The sequence below is a fragment of the Artemia franciscana genome, chromosome 12 (assembly GCF_032884065.1).
Source record: "Artemia franciscana chromosome 12, ASM3288406v1, whole genome shotgun sequence".
Classification (NCBI taxonomy): domain Eukaryota; kingdom Metazoa; phylum Arthropoda; class Branchiopoda; order Anostraca; family Artemiidae; genus Artemia; species Artemia franciscana.
In genome coordinates this window covers 30,293,215-30,311,628 of record NC_088874.1, presented here as the reverse complement: position 1 = coordinate 30,311,628, position 18,414 = coordinate 30,293,215, and the positions used below count along the sequence as shown (strand labels likewise).

The 18,414-nt window shown below is 35.4% G+C and overlaps 1 protein-coding gene across 2 annotated transcripts in view; it reads left to right on the top strand.

The window, feature by feature from the left end:
* LOC136033974 (orexin/Hypocretin receptor type 1-like) overlaps positions 1–17,831 on the top strand; it is an 83,980-nt gene extending 66,149 nt beyond the window's left edge. Inside the window, exon 5 of one of the 2 annotated variants that reach the window (XM_065715005.1) lies at positions 17,637–17,831. In XM_065715005.1, the coding sequence (XP_065571077.1) occupies positions 17,637–17,776 (140 nt within the window). In that variant the 3' untranslated portion in view covers positions 17,777–17,831. Of the gene's footprint in view, positions 1–7,050; positions 7,252–17,636 lie in introns of those variants that run through there. The other variant, XM_065715006.1, reaches the window with a different exon arrangement.
* The last annotated feature ends 583 nt before the right edge of the window (positions 17,832–18,414 follow it).

Below are 18,414 nucleotides of genomic sequence, written 5' to 3'. Positions count from 1 at the left end.
AAGGCAAAAACTACAAAAAAAACTAAAAACTAATAAAAAAAATAAAAAAGCTAAAAAACTAAAAAAACTATAAAGGTAAAAACCAATAAAAAACTAAAAAAAAAACTGAAAAAACTAAAAAAAGGCAAAAACTACAAAAAAAAACTAAAAACTAATAAAAAAAGTAAAAAAGCTAAAAAACTAAAAAAACTATAAAAACTAAAAAAAGGTAAAAAACTAAAAAAAATAAAAAATAAAAAAAAACTAAAAAAAAGGAAAAAACTGAAAAATAAGCTAAAATAAAGGTAAAAACCAATAAAAAACTAAAAAAAAAAGGAAAAAACTAATAAATGACGACACTCAAAGAGAAAGCGACCAGGACAAAAGGAATGTTCGATTAGCAATCAACAAAGCACCGGGACACAGGGAGTATAAATGACGACCAGGACACAAGTAAAAAAAAAAATTAACAAAACTAAAAAGAAGGTAAAAACTACAAAAAAACTAAAAAGAAAAAAAAACTAAAAACTAATAAAAAAACTAAAAAATCTAAAAATCTAAATAAACTAAAAAAGAAAAAAAAAGGAAAAAAATAAAGGAGAAAAACCAAACTAAAAAACGAATGTATATACAGACCGGTACACCGGGATACAAATGACGACCGGGACACAGGGAATATAAATAACGACCGGGACACAGGGACACAACTACAACGGGGACACCGGGGGAAACAGGGGGATATAAATGACGACCGGGACAAAAAAACTAAAAAGAAATAAAAACTAAAAACTAATAAAAAAAACTAAAAAATCTAAAAATCTAAATAAGCTAAAAAAGAAAAAAAAAGGAAAAAAATAAAGGAGAAAAACAAAACTAAAAAACGAATGTATATACAGACCGGGACACCGGGATACAAATGATGACCGGGACCCGGGACACAGGGAATATAAATGACGACCGGGACACAGGGACACAACTACAACGGGGACACCGGGGGAAACAGGGGGATGTAAATGACGACCGGGACACCGGGACAGGGAATGGTCGATTAGCAATCACCATCAACAAAGCTCAAGGGCAATCATTAGAATCATGAGGTATAGATCTGAATACAGATTGTTTTCCCATGGACCATTATATGTTGCATGTTCAAGAGTCGGTAAACCTGACAATCTATTTATATGCAAAGACAATGGGACAGCAAAGAATGTTGTATATTCGCAAGTTTTACGTAGTTAAAACCATATATATATATATATATCTATATTCACAGGTGGGACATAGGGACACAACTACAATGGCACGTAACTATTATGGCGCGTAACGACTTACGCGCGCGGGGGGGCTTGGGGGGGGCGCGAAGCGCCCCCACCAACTAGGTGTTGGGGTGGCGCGAAGCGCCACCCCAACAGCTAGTATATATATATATATATATATATATATATATATATATATATATATATATATATATATATATATATATATTTATTTATGTATATATACATATTACATATGGTAATATTTTACGAAAAATTTGTAATATATAGATTTGTGACAATAAAACTACCATAAACCACCACCAATAAATAGATGAAACCCAAGCGGACCAGAAATTACAATAAATAACTGATTCTAACTCAGAACAAGCAGAAATCAGTAGGAATAGAGCTAAGAATCCCCACCCCTTCTTAACACAAGAACATAATTTTTACTTTACTGAAAAAAAATACATTGTAAATGTTTTTAATTTTTAACTTTAATTAATCAAAAATTATTAAGACTTTAAAGAATAAATATAAGCATATGTTGATATTTATTTGTATTTTCTTAAGTAAAGTGCAAATTGTATTCTGATGTCTTCTGATCTTTATGAATCCATTGTTTGGCTTGCTATTTTTGGATTTTGGCGAAACTTTTTCAACAGTTTTTAACAACACTGTACACTTTTGAAAATCTTGAAACAAATAGTGTTGTTTAATTTAGTTCTATACCTCCTCTAGTTAAGCTGAAAAATAAAATTTAATACCATCCCCAAAAATGCTATATATGTTCTTTGACAACCTGGATATACTGACGCTTTTTTGATTTATTAGATGGTCAACTTGATACCCACAGTTGTTTTTGAGATAATGTTGAGATGTCTTATTGGCAACCAGCATACACACAGTGACTTTTGACTTATTCTTAAAGCAACATTTAGTATTAAAGGATAAAGGCAAGTTTCATAACTGTTGAGAGAGGGTGAAACACAAAATTGCTATCCCAAGACTTGTATTGGAAGTGTTTGGATAATTATAGGATAATGAGAAGGTTGCTTGCCCTCTAAACTCTTTTGACTCTTAGAAAGGTTGTTAAAACTTTTAATTTCCAATCAAGTTAGCTTCTTCAAAGTTTCAATGACACTACTAGCTGTGATAGAGCAGCACTGCCTATGATATTGCTTATATGCCCTTTCGAAAACCTGCATGCATATAGTCTTTTCTTCTAATTGAAACTCCTTCGAAACGCACCGCTTTAAGTTCCAGCTTAATACCCTTAGCGAAATTAGCAGTAACCGTAGAAGGTAGTATTAAAAGTATAAAAATAGTGTCTTCTGGACACTTCAAAATGCGCCGCAAACTTACCTGAGAAGCCTAACTTAAACAATGTAAGCCGTTCTTGAGATATTGCTTTGTCACCTTTTTGACAATCTACATGCTCTTAGTTCACTTTGATTTAGTTCATCATCCGTCTAAACATTAATTGAAACCTTCAACTTAATTGACTAAGCTTCAAATTCAAGCCTAATGCCACCAAACTTTCCTGAAGCATTATTGATGCGTCCTTTTGACAACCTATTTGGGTGTAGTTCAATTTAGGTAAATGCAGTTTCAATATTACCCAAAATTTATGCCTTTATACCCTTAGCATTAGCAGCAGTAGCAGTAGCACCGGTAGTGACAGTAGTAGCAGTGGAATTAATGTTAGTAGCCTTAGCTTTAGTAGCAGTAATAGCAATAGCAATAGTAATAACAGCAGCAGTAGCATTAGTAGTAATATGAATAGAAGCAGTAGCATTTGGATGTAAACATTACCTTTTGGTTAGTTCAACACCCCCCACATCAAGCCCTGTAAATTTCAAATTCACACGCAAAACTGTTCCTAAGGTTTTATTGATATGCCCTTTTGACAACCTGCATACAGACGGCGTGTCGTTATTCAGTTTACCTTCCTGCCTAGAAAATTCCAGAAAATTTCACCCTCACATCCTTATGCATAGTTGTAATAGTAGTAGTACTAGCATTAGTAGTGCTAGCAGAAGCACTAATAGTAATAGTGCAAGTACTAGTAGTAGAAGCAGTATTAAAATATTGTCTTGTGGTCAATTATACATCCCTCTCATCAAGTTCTGGGAGTTTCAACATAATAAAATTAGCCATTGCTACGATATTGCTGATATGTCCTTTTGATAATATGTGGCCTATGTTCACATACTTTTTGAAATTTTCCTCTTAATGCTCATAACCCTTACAAGTAGTTGCAATAGAGTTAGTAGTTGGAGTGATAGGAATAACAGTAGTAGAACTAGTATATATAGCAGTGGTAGTAGTATCAGTAGTAGCGTGCAAGTAATGCCTTTTGTTCAATTGATCTTCCCCTATAAGCATCCTCTGAAAGTTCCAGTTTAATCCTCAAATAAATTCTTGAAATACGCCCATTTGATAATCTGAATGCACATAGTGTCTTTCGATTTAGACCATATTTGCCTCGATATTTTCTCCTAATTTTCACCTTCAGAGACTTAGCCTCTTTAGTGCTAGCATTACAGTAGTTGTATTGGTAGTAAAAGAAGTAGTAGCAGTATTAGTGTTGTATTAGTAGTATACGACCCTACTATTACTAGTAGTAGTAACAGCAATAGCAGCAGTATTAATATCAGTAGTAGCATGTACATGTTGCCTTTTGGTCGGTTGAAGATCCCCTTCTTGATAACCTTGATTTTTCATCTTGATATGGTAAGCTATTCCAAAAAATTGTGCTGATGTGCCCTTTTAACCCCCTTTTGACACCCTTACAAGGTGTTGCAATTGAAGCAGTAGTTGGAGTAGTTTAGTAGGAGTAGTCGTTGTAGTAGTAGTAGTATTAGTGAATGTAGCAGTGATAAGTAGTGTTAGTAGCGGCATGCGCATATTACCTTTCTGTCAATTGATTGATTCTCTAAAAGTTCCAGTTTGTACCCAAATCCATTCTTGAGATCTGCCCTCTTACAATCTGCATGGTCATAGTGTATTTTGATTTAGTAATAGTAGTATTGGTAGAGGTAGGAACAGTAGTAGCGGTAATAGTGTTGTGTTAGAAATTGTAGTAACAGTATCAGCAGCAGCGTTAGTAGCAGCAGTAGCAGGTACATCTTGTTTTTTGGTCAGCCTAAGGTCTCATTCATTATGTCCCAGACACTTCCTCTTGATACGGTAAGCCGTTCCAAAAATATCTTTGATTCGCCCTTACCAGTAATCTGTATACACACAGTATATTTTGATTTAGCTTAATTTTTCCCTCACAATTCCCTCAGATGCTTATTTTAATATCTTTATCCTTGGTGGTACTTGCTACAGATGCCGTAGTTTTAGTTTCAGTAGTGGCAGTAGTAGTTTGGTTGCAATAGTAGTAGTGGTGTTTATTGTAGCAGAAGTGGTAGAGTGAAAATATTGTTTTTTGGTCTATTGATTATCTCGCTTATCATTTCCTGGAAGTCCTAAATTAATATAATTAGTCATACCTGTATTACGCCCTTTTAACAACCTTTATGCACATAACAGGTACTGATTTAGTTCAAAACTCTCCTTAACGTTCTCGGGAGGGCTGACCTGAGTGCCCTTCGTCTTTCTGGAAAGTAAAGGTAAAACATGCTCACCTCTCTCATAAGTATGTAAACTATAAACAGATGGTCTAGCATGCAGCCACATCGCCATAGAGCTACAAGGTATTTAACAAAATTACTGGGCCTTCAACAATTTTGAACAGATTAGCTGTCTCGAGATTTTGATTTGATGTGTTTTGGGAAACGATAACCGTAGGTGGCGGGGCTGGATGCCTTCCAATTACTTTTGACCATTAAAAAATGCACTAGAACTTCTGATTTTTCCAATCAAACGAACCTAGTCCGCAATTTATAAGACCACTCATTCCATGAACACCTTATATGCCCCCAGGCACAACTTAAATGGGTTCTAGGGTTGAGTTTCGTCAACCCTGAAAGCATTGTTATATGCTCTTTTTACTATCTTAATAAAACGATTATCTCACAATTTCAATCAGATGCGTTTGGGGAAAAGAGGGGTTTTGAGGCTTGTGGGGGAGGGGGTTAGTTTCCCTCTGTACCTAATATACTTTAACGTAATTTATAACCTTGTCCCCAGGCTCTAGGGGTATATTTGTACCGATGCGTTTCAGATGTGTTTGGGAAAAAGAGGGCTTTTGGGGCTTATGGGGGAGGGGGCTAGTTTCCCTCTGTACATAATGTAATCTAACGTAATTTATAACCTTGTCCCCAGGCTCTAGGGGTTTATTTGTACCCCAAAGACCTTGTTACATGGTCTTTGGATTATATTGAATAAAATGGGCATCTCTAACCTGATTTTCAATGTAAATTTTACACGACCATCCCTTCCATTAAAACCTTATGTCAATATATGGACAAATAGTATAACTTATAGCCCTTACTCTGAGGGCTCTAGAAGGGGGGTCAGCCCCAAATACATTGTTACTGGATGTTTAATCTATGTTGAAAAAAAATAGTTATCCTTAAATTTTGATTTAATGTGTTTGAAATTTTAATTGTGCATAGAGTTTGAATGTCTCAAAAGCTTTTTTTTAACATTCCTAATAATAAGAGGAAAGGACATTTATTTTCTTTTTTATTATTTCCTTAGGTGAAAGATTAAAGAAAATAAACCCAGGCTGAATTCCAAAGATTTAAGCTTCTGCTTTCTCTGAAAATATTACTTTATTTTCTTTAGCTTTCAGAACTTTAGCTTCATATTTATCTTTAGCCTTTAGAACAAGCTCTCTGCTTGTTCTGAAAATATAATATTTATTTACTTTAGAGTTGCCGATAAGATACAATCCGCATAACAAAATATCTTGAGAAATACGAGTCTCTAGAAAAAATCTTCAGTTTTGTAAATCAACGGTTATTCATTAGCCAGGCTTCATAAAATGAACCCATCAGTGTTAGGAAAACATTGTTCTATTGAAAAAAGGTAAAATTTGGAAATTACGGCGAAATTTTGAAGCTTTAGTTATCCAATACATAAAACCTCTCCTTATAAATAGAGTGTCTAAACCTCTCATCTTATATGTTAAACCGAAAGTAGTTGGAAAACACCAAGGCAACATCGCCCTTCCTTAAAAAAAAGTTACTGTATTTTAGTACTTTTTAGTACAATAAAAGAGCTTCTTATCCAAATCAAACGACCCTTGTGTTTCAGGAGTCGTTCTTAAAGAAGTGGGACAAAAAGTCGAACTTTAACGCAGACAACGAGGTATTGAGAAGGGGGTAGCTCCCTTTAAGTATGGAATGATTTTTGGTCGTTAAAGTTTTCATGTATCTCCGTACTTTCAGTTGAAACATCCAAATTTTTTCTAATTTAATTTCTGATTGTTTCAAATAGTGTTGGGAAATCCGCCTTCTCCTTCCAATGGAAAATATCCCCTCCTTGAGAAATCCCTCCGTGGAAAGCTGTCCCCGCTTAAAATCATCCCCCGGATGAATTCAATCCTTGCTCAAAATTTCCCCAGAAAATGTCCTGCGGACACTTCCGCCTAGACAGTTCTCCTTAGGCTACTTTCATCTGATTTTTTTTTTAATTTCGGACCATTAATAAAACCTTTCTGGAAATCCCCCCTCCAAGGAACTTTTTTTCCACAAATCCCCTGCCCCAAACGGAAATTTTCCCCGCAGATATCCATTCTAAAATGCTGACGGTATGTAAAGTATATCTTTAACAAGCTGAGCCTAATAAAATCTACTCAAACAGACCGCCAATATTTCTTTTATCCCTGAAAAACCTGCAAATCTCTTTTCATTAGCGATGAAAAACGAAGATCCAAAATGAACTGCTGCTTCTAATCTGTTAACGTCACAAGATAAAATACGAAGAAAAGAAGAGTTCAACAGGAGTATAATAGCAATACAGAATAAAAAAGAGATATAAATTTCACTTTTTGACGTGTTCATCCTCCCGTGGAATCATTATAAGTTTTGGTTTTGTATTGTTTTTTCTGAATCATGATAAAATATTTGCTTGGAAACCTTTCGTAAAATTTGATTTTAAGCCTGATATAATGTATTCTTAGGAGCCTGATGTAATTTAGTATTTTCTTTACGTTAAAATTTCTTGTTAAACACAATACTTAATTTTTAATGATGAACCTAAGGGAATCCTTATTACGAAGATAATATCTCATTAAATTTCGCTAGAACTATTTTTGCATAGAGTTTAATCTGAACCGGGCAATATTTTTCTTTGAGTGTTCATTCTGTGTATTCTGTGTAGAATGAACTATTGTTAAAACCCCCCCAAAAAATTCTTCAAGATCTGAAAATTGAGCAGCTAAGTGCCAAAAAATATAAGATAAAATAGCATATATCAATTACGTCAAAAGGAATTTGCATGATCAAGTTAAAACCTGAAGTGTTTGGGGGATAAAATGGACCTCAGACTTTGGCTTGATGAGAAGAGTATAACTAAAAACAAATAAACGGCTCCTGGTTAAGGATGATGGACGGATGATTTTTTTGTCTTTGGAACATCTAATTCTTATTGCATTCTTATCACTTGTGGAACTTAAAATGTTTACACATCGAGTTAGCAAATTAAATCAGACAGCACTTGTGTGCCATAGTTATCAAAATAGCCTGTCTGCAATATCAAGAGAATAGCTTTTGGGATTGAATTACAATTTTCAGGAATTTTCGGAAAAGCTTAGAGATAGAAATTTTTACTTGGGATAGGGCTAATGTGTGGGTTGTTAAAAGTTGTTAAAACCCCCCCAAAAAATTCTTCAAGACCCAAAAAATGAACAGCCAAGTGCCAAAAAATATAAAATAAAATAGCATATATCAATTACGTCAAAAAGAATTTGCATGATCAAGTTAAAACCTGAAGTGTTTGGGGGATAAAATGGACCTCAGACTTTGGCTTAATGGGAAGAGTATAACTAAAAACAAAATAAACGTCTCCTGGTTCTTAATATATTGCATCTAAGGATGATGGACGGAAAATTTTGTTTGTCTTTGGAACATTTAATTCTTATTGCATTCTAATCACTTGTGGAACTTAAAATGTTTACACATCGAGTTAGCAAATTAAATCAGATGACACCTGTATGCCATAGTTATCAAAATAACCTGTCTGCAATATCAAGAGAATAGCTTTTGGGATTGAATAACAATTTTCAGGGAGTTTTGGAAGAATTTAGAAATTGAAATTTTTACTTGGGATAGGGCTAATGTGGGGGGTGGGTGAAGTGTTTGATCTCCTATCCATCTATATTTTTTGTACTTTTTGTACTTGGAACAAATTTTGAGATAAGTAGACAGGTAATGGAAAATCACCAAATCATCTTAACTAACTAGTGCATTAACAAGTTTTCGGGTACGGCTCGGAGGATTAGTTTGAATTTTCAAGATCAACAGGCCAGGTGTATCTTAAATTATGACAAGAAGGAGGAGACGGCAGCAAATTAAAGGTCCCTTATGCGTCTAGGTTATCGAAATAGCGTTTAAGACGTGGCTTAGGGGATCGAAATCAAGTTTTCAGGGAATGTTTGATTGACCAAGCTGATCTCAGATTTAGGCCAGTTGTGGAAAAGCAGACGAGAGAAGGAACTAAATTTTTGTTGATGTCTGATCCTTCCAGGCGCTTTGTGCTGTAAATTAGTGAAAGTGACACCCTAAATGAAAAAGCCATTTTCTGATATGATATTGCCAATTTACTATTATCATTATTTTACCTGGTGCTGACGGTTCATGATATTCAACAACGATGTAATAGCTACACGTGCTATTTACTATCAGCCAAACTTTGTAAAGAAAAATTGAAACATCAGGCTGGAACGTTTTTTTCAAAATTCATTGTTGAACTTATGTATTTTGTAAGTATGAAGTGTTTTAATCAAATATTTAGAAATTTAATAGGGGGAATAGTTCAAAATAATCGATTACATTTTACTTAAAATGTTAAGACAATAAATTTAAACCCTTTAAGCTTGTCGTCAGGGGGCTGGTCTATTTAGGAAACTTTTAGTCATGCCAGGTTTATTTCAAAAGCATCTATCATTGAGCTACATTGAAGCCAAAAGTAAACTGTGCAACATAAATTCAAATTCAGTGACAGTTTAATAGCCAAGACCTGACAAAATATCAGCATAAACTTACCATAGAAGTATTTAAGAAGAAAGATGTTTAATTCAAAACCAAATAGTAAACTAATAGTTCATCACAATCAGCTACTAAACCGGGATAGAGTTACAGGAAAATTATATAGGAAAATGAAAAGGTTTTGACCCCTTGGATCTGAAGGAAGATTGATATTGATAGAACGAATTACTGACAGTACTAACAGGATAAAAAAAATAAGCCCCATGTGCTGATATTGTGGTAATAGAAAAATACTCAAATATGGTGGTTATGAGGTTAGAAACAAGTTTCTTAAGATTATGAATATGATTTTGGAAAAGGGGGATGAAGGATGACAGACTGCTGAAATGTGGTTTAATCCGCTTTCTAGGGCTATAATGATAAGAAAATTTGAACTTTTCAGCCAGGGTAGGTTCTGCGGATGAAGGATGATAGATTGCCGGAAAATGTCCTTTTCAGCCAACCGTCTTGGGCCAAAAGGAAAGCAGGTCATCCTCATCTTGGGTGGGAAGATGTCATAAAGACAGATTTAAAAGAAATGCGAACTTCCAGGGAGGGTGTAATGAGGGAAGCTTTGAATAGATTGCGATGGAGACGGAGCGTGCGTAGCTATGCTGGCCCGAGGTGGATTTGTGCTGTGGTGAGTTTTAGTAGTAGTACTAGTGGTAGTAGCAATAGTAGCAGTAGCAATTTTCAATCTTACATCAAACAGTTTGTGGTGACAAACTGTAAGTAAGGAGCTACCTGGCTCAATTGTGACCAAAACTCTAAAAAACGGAATTTCGATACCAAAAAATACATCAAAAGAATCTTATTTTTATCTTTATTTCAAATATATAAGTTTCATCCAGTTTAGTGTTGCCAATCAAGAGTGATGAGCCCAAGCAAGTTTGCCTTATTTTCGAAAAAAAGGGGAAACACCCCCTAGAAGTCACATAATCTTAATGAAAATTATGTTATCAGATTCAATGTATCAGAAAACCTTACTGTAGAAGTTTCAAGCTCGTATCTGCAAAAAAGTAGAATTTTATATTTTTTTTTTACAAGAAGGAAGACCACGGATGCGTGTTTATTTGTTCTTGTTTTTTCCAGGGGTGATCGTATCGATACAGTGGTCCTAGAATATTGCAAGAGGGTACTTTCGAACGGAAATTAAAAGTTATTTTGCCCAATTAGGTGACCAAAACAATTAGAGGGCAACTAGACCCCCTCAAACGCTCATTTTTATCGAAGTCACCCGATCCAAATTTGAGATAGCTATTTTGTTTAGCTTAGTCGAAAATTCTAATTACTATGTCTTTCAAGATGACTTAATCCCAACTTCGGTGGGAGAAGGGCTGCAAGTTGTGAACTTTGCCGATTCATCACATATCGTATAGGCTATTGCAAAGCATGAAGACATTCTCAGGGTTGTCCTGGTGGGGGGGGGGGTGTAAAACCTACTGTGTCATTGGCCTTTTACTGAAAACTACATGTGTCTTGAACAGTCTTGGAGGCTCAAAACAGCACTGAATCCAATTGGTCGGAAAATTATATGAAACCTTGGTCTAAGAAACTCTCATGCAAAAAAAAATTTCTTCCCCTGAAAATGCAGCCCGAAAAGGCCCAAAAACATGCCAAAACTTTTTTCCCACTCATTTCAAATGGAACGTGATATTTTAGATACTGGGGAAGGGGATCATGTGATTGAAAGTTGAAAATTTCTGTGCCTTTTCAAGAACCAAAAGCTACTGGAAGGCATTTAGTTTCCCTCTCGGTTCCTTTTCTGCTATCTGATCCTCTTCAAACCCTTATGATACCGAATCAAATTTTAAAATATCTGTTTTGTTCAAAATCTTTGAAATGTGTAAAAGGTTCCCTCTTCTGGATTGAAATTACCTCCACAGTCCCAATATCGAACTTGATTTTACCTCACTACGATAACTTAAACCCAAAAACACTAAGAGCAGTTAGAATAAAAATGTATAAGAATTTTCCGAGGATCTTTCCAGAAGATACTAATTGGGAGGGTTTAAAATTTGACAATGATGAAGATGGGTACAATTCTTTTAGGAAAATAATTTCTGAAGTTGCTGATGGCTTCTTTGGGAAGAAAGTTAGAAACGCAGCTATAAATATTAGTAAAAAAAGCTTTATGTTTAAAATTGAGGAAAAGAGGCTTGTACACAAATTATCTGATGAATCATATGAAAATAAGAGGAATGAAAAGAAAGTAGAGAAAGCAATAAAATATAGACAAAGGAAATGTGAAGGGGAGGCCATGGATAAAACTGTCAAGGATCTGGAAGATGCAGCTATAAAGCAAAATAGTAAAATATTGTACTGGCATAGCAATAAATTGAGAGAGAGTAGTCAATCCAGACTTGTCCCAGTTAAAGACCACAATTAGTTATAAGGAGAGAGTTAAAGAAGGATGGAGAGAAGATTTTGAGAATGTGTTGAACTGGAAGAGAGTTGCAGGAAATAATATGGAGGAAATGAAAAAGTTAATGATCCTTTGGATGTAAAAAAAAATTTGCTTTGTGAGGAAACATTAGCGATAGCAGTAAAAGGTTTTTAAGAAATAAGAAAAGAGATGTTAATAGTGTGGTACATGAGTCTGGGGTTCTAAGGTTAGAAATAAGATACTGAAGATTATGAATATGACTTATTAAAAAGGGGAAGTAACTAGTGATTTTAAGAAACATTAATTAAACCAATGTACAAGAAAGGTGATAAGAGTGAGTGAGGTACTTATAGGGGCATTAGCCTGGTCTCTCTAGGTTGAATTTTTTACTTTTATTTACAAAATAAACAGAAATAAAAACTATTACAGATATGAATCGCTACTCTAGGGGGAGAAAGGCAAATTTCAGTAGCAAATTAATTATTAATATGAGACTTTTCGGACTTAGAGATGACGTAGCCAGGGTTCTAAGAGAAGAACAGTGTGCTTTTAGGAAGGGTAGAGGGTGTGTGGACGAAATTTTCACCCTTAGAATAATAATTGAGAAGTAACTGAGTTATCAAACACAGTTGGTCCACAATTTTAAAGATTATGAGCAAGTGTTTGATTCTGTAGATAGAAGAGCTTTAGTGATGGTGATATCCTTGTTTGGTATACCAGACAATAACATAAAAGTGAAATTTTATATAAAATAATAACACTGCTAGGGTTAAGGTAGGAAATGAGGTTTGCAGCTGTTTCGTGCCAAATCAGGATTTAAGTAGGGCTCTGTTCTATCCCCTTTTACATGGATCATTTCGATGGACTTTGTCTGAAGGAGCACAGAAAAAGGAATGGGAGAACAAGAATTCTAAAGGAGAAGATTGCCTGTACTTGCCTGTGCTTACATTAGGCTGATGGTTTAAGCAACCTAGATAAAAAAAAGTAAGCAAAATGAATGAGCTTATAGAGGTTTTGCGACGTCAGGGTGCTAGAATAGGTTTAAAATTAACTTTAAGAAAAATAAGTCAGTAAAACTAGGAATAAGTGAAGTTGAAAAGGTGAGGTTTGATAACGAAAATATTGATTAATTGGACAGCTCTACTTACCTTGGTACTATCAAACAGTTCGTGGTAACGAACTGTAGTAAGGAGCGACCCAGCTCAATAGTAACCAAAACTTTAAAAAATCAATTTTGATATCAATAGCTGCGTCAAAAGAATCGCATTTTAATGCTGATTTTAAATATATAAGTTTCATAAGGTTTAGTCTTACCCGTCAAAAGTTACGAGCCTGAGAAAATTTGCCTTATTTAAGAAAATAGGGGGAAACACCCCCTAAACGTCGTAGAATCTTAACGAAAATGACACCATCAGATTCAGCGTATCAGAAAACCCTACTGTAGAAGTTTCAAGCTTCTATCCACAAAAATGTGTAATTTTGTATTTTTTGACAGAAGACAAATCACGGGTGCGTGTTTATTTGTTTGTTTTTTTTTCCCAGGGGTCATCGTATCGACCAAGTGGTCCTAGAATGTCGCAAGAGGGCTCATTCTAACAGAAATGAAAAGTTCTAGTGCCCTTTTTATGTGACCAAAAAATTGGAGGGCATCTAGGCCTCCTCCCACGCTCATTTTTTCCCAAAGTCAACGGATCAAAATTTTGAGATAGCCATTTTGTTCAGCATATTCAAAAACCATAATAACTATGTCTTTGGGGATGACTTACTCCCCCACAATCCCTGGGGGAGGGGCTGCAAGTTACAAACTTTGACCAGTTTTTACATATAGTAATGGTTATTGGAAAGTGTACAGACGTTTTCAGGGGGATTTTATTTTGTTTGGGGGTGGGGCTGAGGGGAGGGGGCTATGTTGGAGGATCTTTCCTTTGAGGAATCTGTCATGGAGGGAAAAAAATTCAATGAAAAGGGCGCAGGATTTTCTAGCATTACTATAAGAAAACAATGAAAAATAAACATGAAAACGTTTTTTCAAATGAAAGGAAGGAGTAGCATTTAAACTTAAAACGAACAGAGATTATTACGCATATGAGGGGTTCTAAAAATACTTTAGCATAAAGAGCGAGGTATTTAGGAGGAGATATATACCTCGCTCTTTATGCTAAAGTATTTTTAGTAATTTCAACTATTTATTCTACGGCCTTTCTGATTCAGGGGTCATTCTTAAAGAATTGGGACAAAACTTACGATTTAGTGTAAAGAGCGAGGTATTAACGAGGGTACAAACCCCCTCGTATACATAATAAAAATATAAGATTAGAAAAGTTTGTTAATTCTTAAGTTACGTATATTTTTTACTAATAAAAACGTTCGTTAAAAATTAAAAGTTCTAGTTGCCTTTTTAAGTAACCGAAAAATTGGAGGGCAACTAGACCTCCTTCTCCACCCTTATTTCTCAAAATCGTCTGATCAAAACTAAGAGAAAGCCATTTAGCCAAAAAAAGAATTAATATACAAATTTCATTTTAATAATTTATGTGTGGAGAGCCAAAACAAAACATGCATTAATTCAAAAACGTTCAGAAATTAAATAAAAAAAAACTAATTTTTTTTAGCTGAAAGTAAGGAGCAACATTAAAACTTAAAACGAACAGAAATTACTCCGTATATGAAATGGGTTGTCCCCTCCGCAATCCCTCGCTCTTTACGCTAAAGTTTGACTCTTTGCCACAATTCTACTTTTTAAAACAATTAAAACTTTTGCGCAAAGAGCGAGGGATTGCGGAGGGGACAACCCATTTCATATACGGAGTAATTTCTGTTCGTTTTAAGTTTTAATGCTGCTCCTTACTTTCAGCTAAAAAAATTAGTTTGTTTTTATTTAATTATTAGTAAAGATGATGGGAGCAGTGACGATGTTAAAAGTAGAATAGCCAGTGCTCAGTGTATTTTTTCACAGCTGAAAAAGTTTCGAAGCATTAGAAGATGAGTCTGCGAACCATAGTTAGAATATTAGAAGATACAGTGATGACAGTGGTCAAAGATGGTTCTGAAGCAAGGGCGCTGCAAATAACGGACGGACATTTGCTAGATGTTCTCCAAAGAAATTGTCAACAGATTGTTTTGGGTACCCAGCTGACTGGCCATATTTCAAACAGTAGGCTGTACGAAAAGTGTGGTTCCAACCCGCTTTCTAGGGCTACAATAAGAGATAGGTTGAGAAAACTATGACACGTTCTGCGGATGAAGGATAGAAAACACATTTTATAGAAAACACGATTTTTCTTTTGAATAGTGTCGTTTTACATGTCAAAAAATTATCGACAACACCAACCAAAGGAGAAGAAAAATCTACTATATTAACCAGGTTCACAGAAAAGAACTAATGAAAGTAGACTGACTCTATAATGTAAAATTATATTCAGTAATGGAAATAAAAACATCTGTTATGGCACTTGATATTAACCAAGTGACATATAGCGATCGCTGTCGGTCTGTCGAAATTCTGTCGGTCTGTCGGTCTGTCTGTCTGTCCATCCCGGTTTTCCTAATTTAGGAACTTCCAGGTAAGCTAGGACGATGAAATTTGGCAGGCGTATTAGGGACTGGACCATATTAAATTATAAATAGTCATTTTCCGGATTTGACCATCTGGGGGGAGTGGGGGCCGGTTAATTCGGAAAAATAGAAAAAATGAAGTATTTTTAACTTACGAACGGGTGATGGGATGAGGGGTGATAGCAAAGGTGACGGGTGATAGCAAAGGTGATGGGACATGGTTTCGATATTTGGAATGATATTGAGTCTCAGAGCTCTTATTTTAAATCTCGAACACATCCGATGACATAGAGAGAATTGGAGGGGGGAAACTAAAATCTTGGAAAACGCTTAGAGAGGAGGGATCGGGATGAAACTTGGTGGGAAAATAAGCAGAAGTCTTAGATACATTATTGACATAACCGGAACAGATCTGCTCTGTTTGGGGGTTTGAAAGGGGAAGGGTTAATTCTGAAAAATTAGAAAAAATGAGGTATTTTTAACTTACGAAGGAGTGATCGGATCTTAATGAAATTTGAAGTTTGGAAGGATATCGTGTCTCAGAGCTTTTATTTTAATCCCGACCGAATCCGATGACATTGGGTGGAGTTGGGGAAGAGCTAAAATCTTGGAAAACGCTTAGAGTGGAGGGATCGGGATGAAACTTGGTGGAAAAAATAAGCACAAGTTCTAGATACGTGATTGATATAACCGGAACGGATCGGCTCTTTTTGGGGGAGTTGGGGGGGCTAGGGTTATTCTGAAAAATTAGAAAAAATGAGGTATTTTTAACTTACGAAGGAGTGATGATGTCTTAATGAAATTTTATATTTAGAAGGACTTAGATATCTTATTTTAAATTCCAACTGGATCCAGTGTTGATGGGGGGAGGGAGGAATGGGAAATCTTTGAAAACGCTTAAAGCGGAGAGATCAGGATGGAACTTGGTGGGAAGAATAAGCCCAAGTCCAAGATACGTGACTGACATAACCGGACCGGATCCTCTCTCTTTGGTGGAGTTGGGGGGGGGGGGGGTAATTCGGAAAAATTAGAAAAATTTAGGTATTTCTAACTTACGAACGGAGGATCAGATCTTAATGAAATTTGATATTTAGAAGGATCTTGTGTTTTAGAGCTCTTATTTTAAATCCCAACAAGATCTGCTGACATTGGGGGGGGGGGTGGAAGGGGAAACTGGAAATCCTGTAAAATGTGAAAATTGAGGCATCTGTATCCTACGAAAAGGTGATTGGATCTTAATGAAACTTGGTATATAGAAAGGTCTTATGTCTCAGATGCTCAGAGGGTTGGAAGGGGGAAACAGAAATCTTGGAAAACTCTTAGAGTGGAGAGATCGGGATGAAATTTTGTGGGAGGAATAAGCACAAGTCCTAGATACGCGATTGGTATAACCAGAGTGAGACTGAATCTGCTCTCTTTGGGGGAGCTGGGGGTTGTTAATTTGGAAAATTTTGAAAAATTGACGTATTTGCAACTTAAGACCGGGTGACCGTATCTTAATGAAATTTGATATTTAGAAAAAACTCATGTCTCAGAGCACTTATTTCAAATCCCGACTAGATCTGTTTACGCTGGGGGGAGCTGGAGGGGGAAATCAGAAATCTTGGAAAACGCTTTGTGGGGAGATCGGTTTGAAACTTGGTGGGTAGAATAAGCAACTGTTGTAGATACATGATTGACGTAACCGGACTGGAGCCACTCTCTTTGGGGGAGTTAGGGGCTGGGGCTCAGTGCTTTCGCGAGTTTGGTTCTTCTGGATGTGCTAGGACGATGAAAATTGGCAGGCGTGTCAGGGACCTGCACAAATTGACTTGATAAAGTCGTTTTCCCCGATTTGACCATCTGGGGGGCTGAAGGGAGAGGAAAAATTATAAAATTGAGGTTTTTTAACTCACGAGTGGGTGATCGGATCTAAATGAATTTTGATATTTAGAAGAACCTCGTGACTCAGAGATCTTATTTTAAATCCTGACCGGTATTAAGCTTCTGGTTTTCCTTTTAAACCACTCTATTGATTCTTAGAATTTCACTAGAGCCCTTACCATATGAGCTCTTGGCTCTTCTGACCTGGTCACAAGTGCCATATGAGCTCTTAGCTCTTATTTTTATTAGTATTATAAGAAAGCGTAAGTGACACTTTGACCTTTAGAGTTGTTAGCAATTTCTGTTTAAGCTTGAATAGATATAGGATTTTGTTTCTGCTTGTTTCTGGTTTTAGTAAAGGTTATTTTGTCATTGGAAAATTCACTTTTTTTCTTCATTCCTGTTACAGGAACTTAATAAATATTGAATCTTACTAAATTTTCTTTTCAGAAAAATTCCGAGATGAATTTAGACGAGCAGCCTGGCGGTTATGTGCTCTTGGAAGGATTCCAAAACCAAAACCTTGCAACTCTTGCTCAAAAACAAAAGTTCGAATATACAGACCTGTTTTCCTTGATACGACTGTTTAGTTAGTTTCTAATCTTTTATTTTATTGGGTAAGGAATATATTTTTTCTGACTAATATATTTATTGTATACTATCTTTTTTAGCCGCATTAAAAGCAATTGGTATATTGCAGTGCTAAAACCAAGGGGGTATTTCATATTTTCATAATTTATACGAAACGAAAAAGAGTGAAATAATTTCTATTGTTGAGAAAAAAAATTGTATGGCTATTGAAAAAAAAAAACTGCATACTGTTTTGGCTTTAAATCAGAAAGCAACTTTTCTTAGGAAAGCAATTTTTCCTTAGGTAAAAATTCAGAAAAAATCTATCTTGTGTTTAGCTGACTCGTTTGACTCAATTATGTCAGTAGTTCTACAGAGTTACTGCAGCCAATGATGATTAATAAGGCCAACAAGGTTTACTAAGGTAGAATTCTTATATATTTTTATTAATAATAATATAAAATCACAAACTGACCATACAGAGTCATATCTTCTGATGTAAGTTTGATCAATAATATATTGAAAAACTATGCAATACTAGAATGACCTGGAATTGGTAATTCTTCGGTTGTGGATAAATGCCTAGGGGCAGCAGTCAATTTGTCAGGTAAGGACTTACTTAGAGATTCGTATTTCACTTTGATGAATTCTTTCAGGT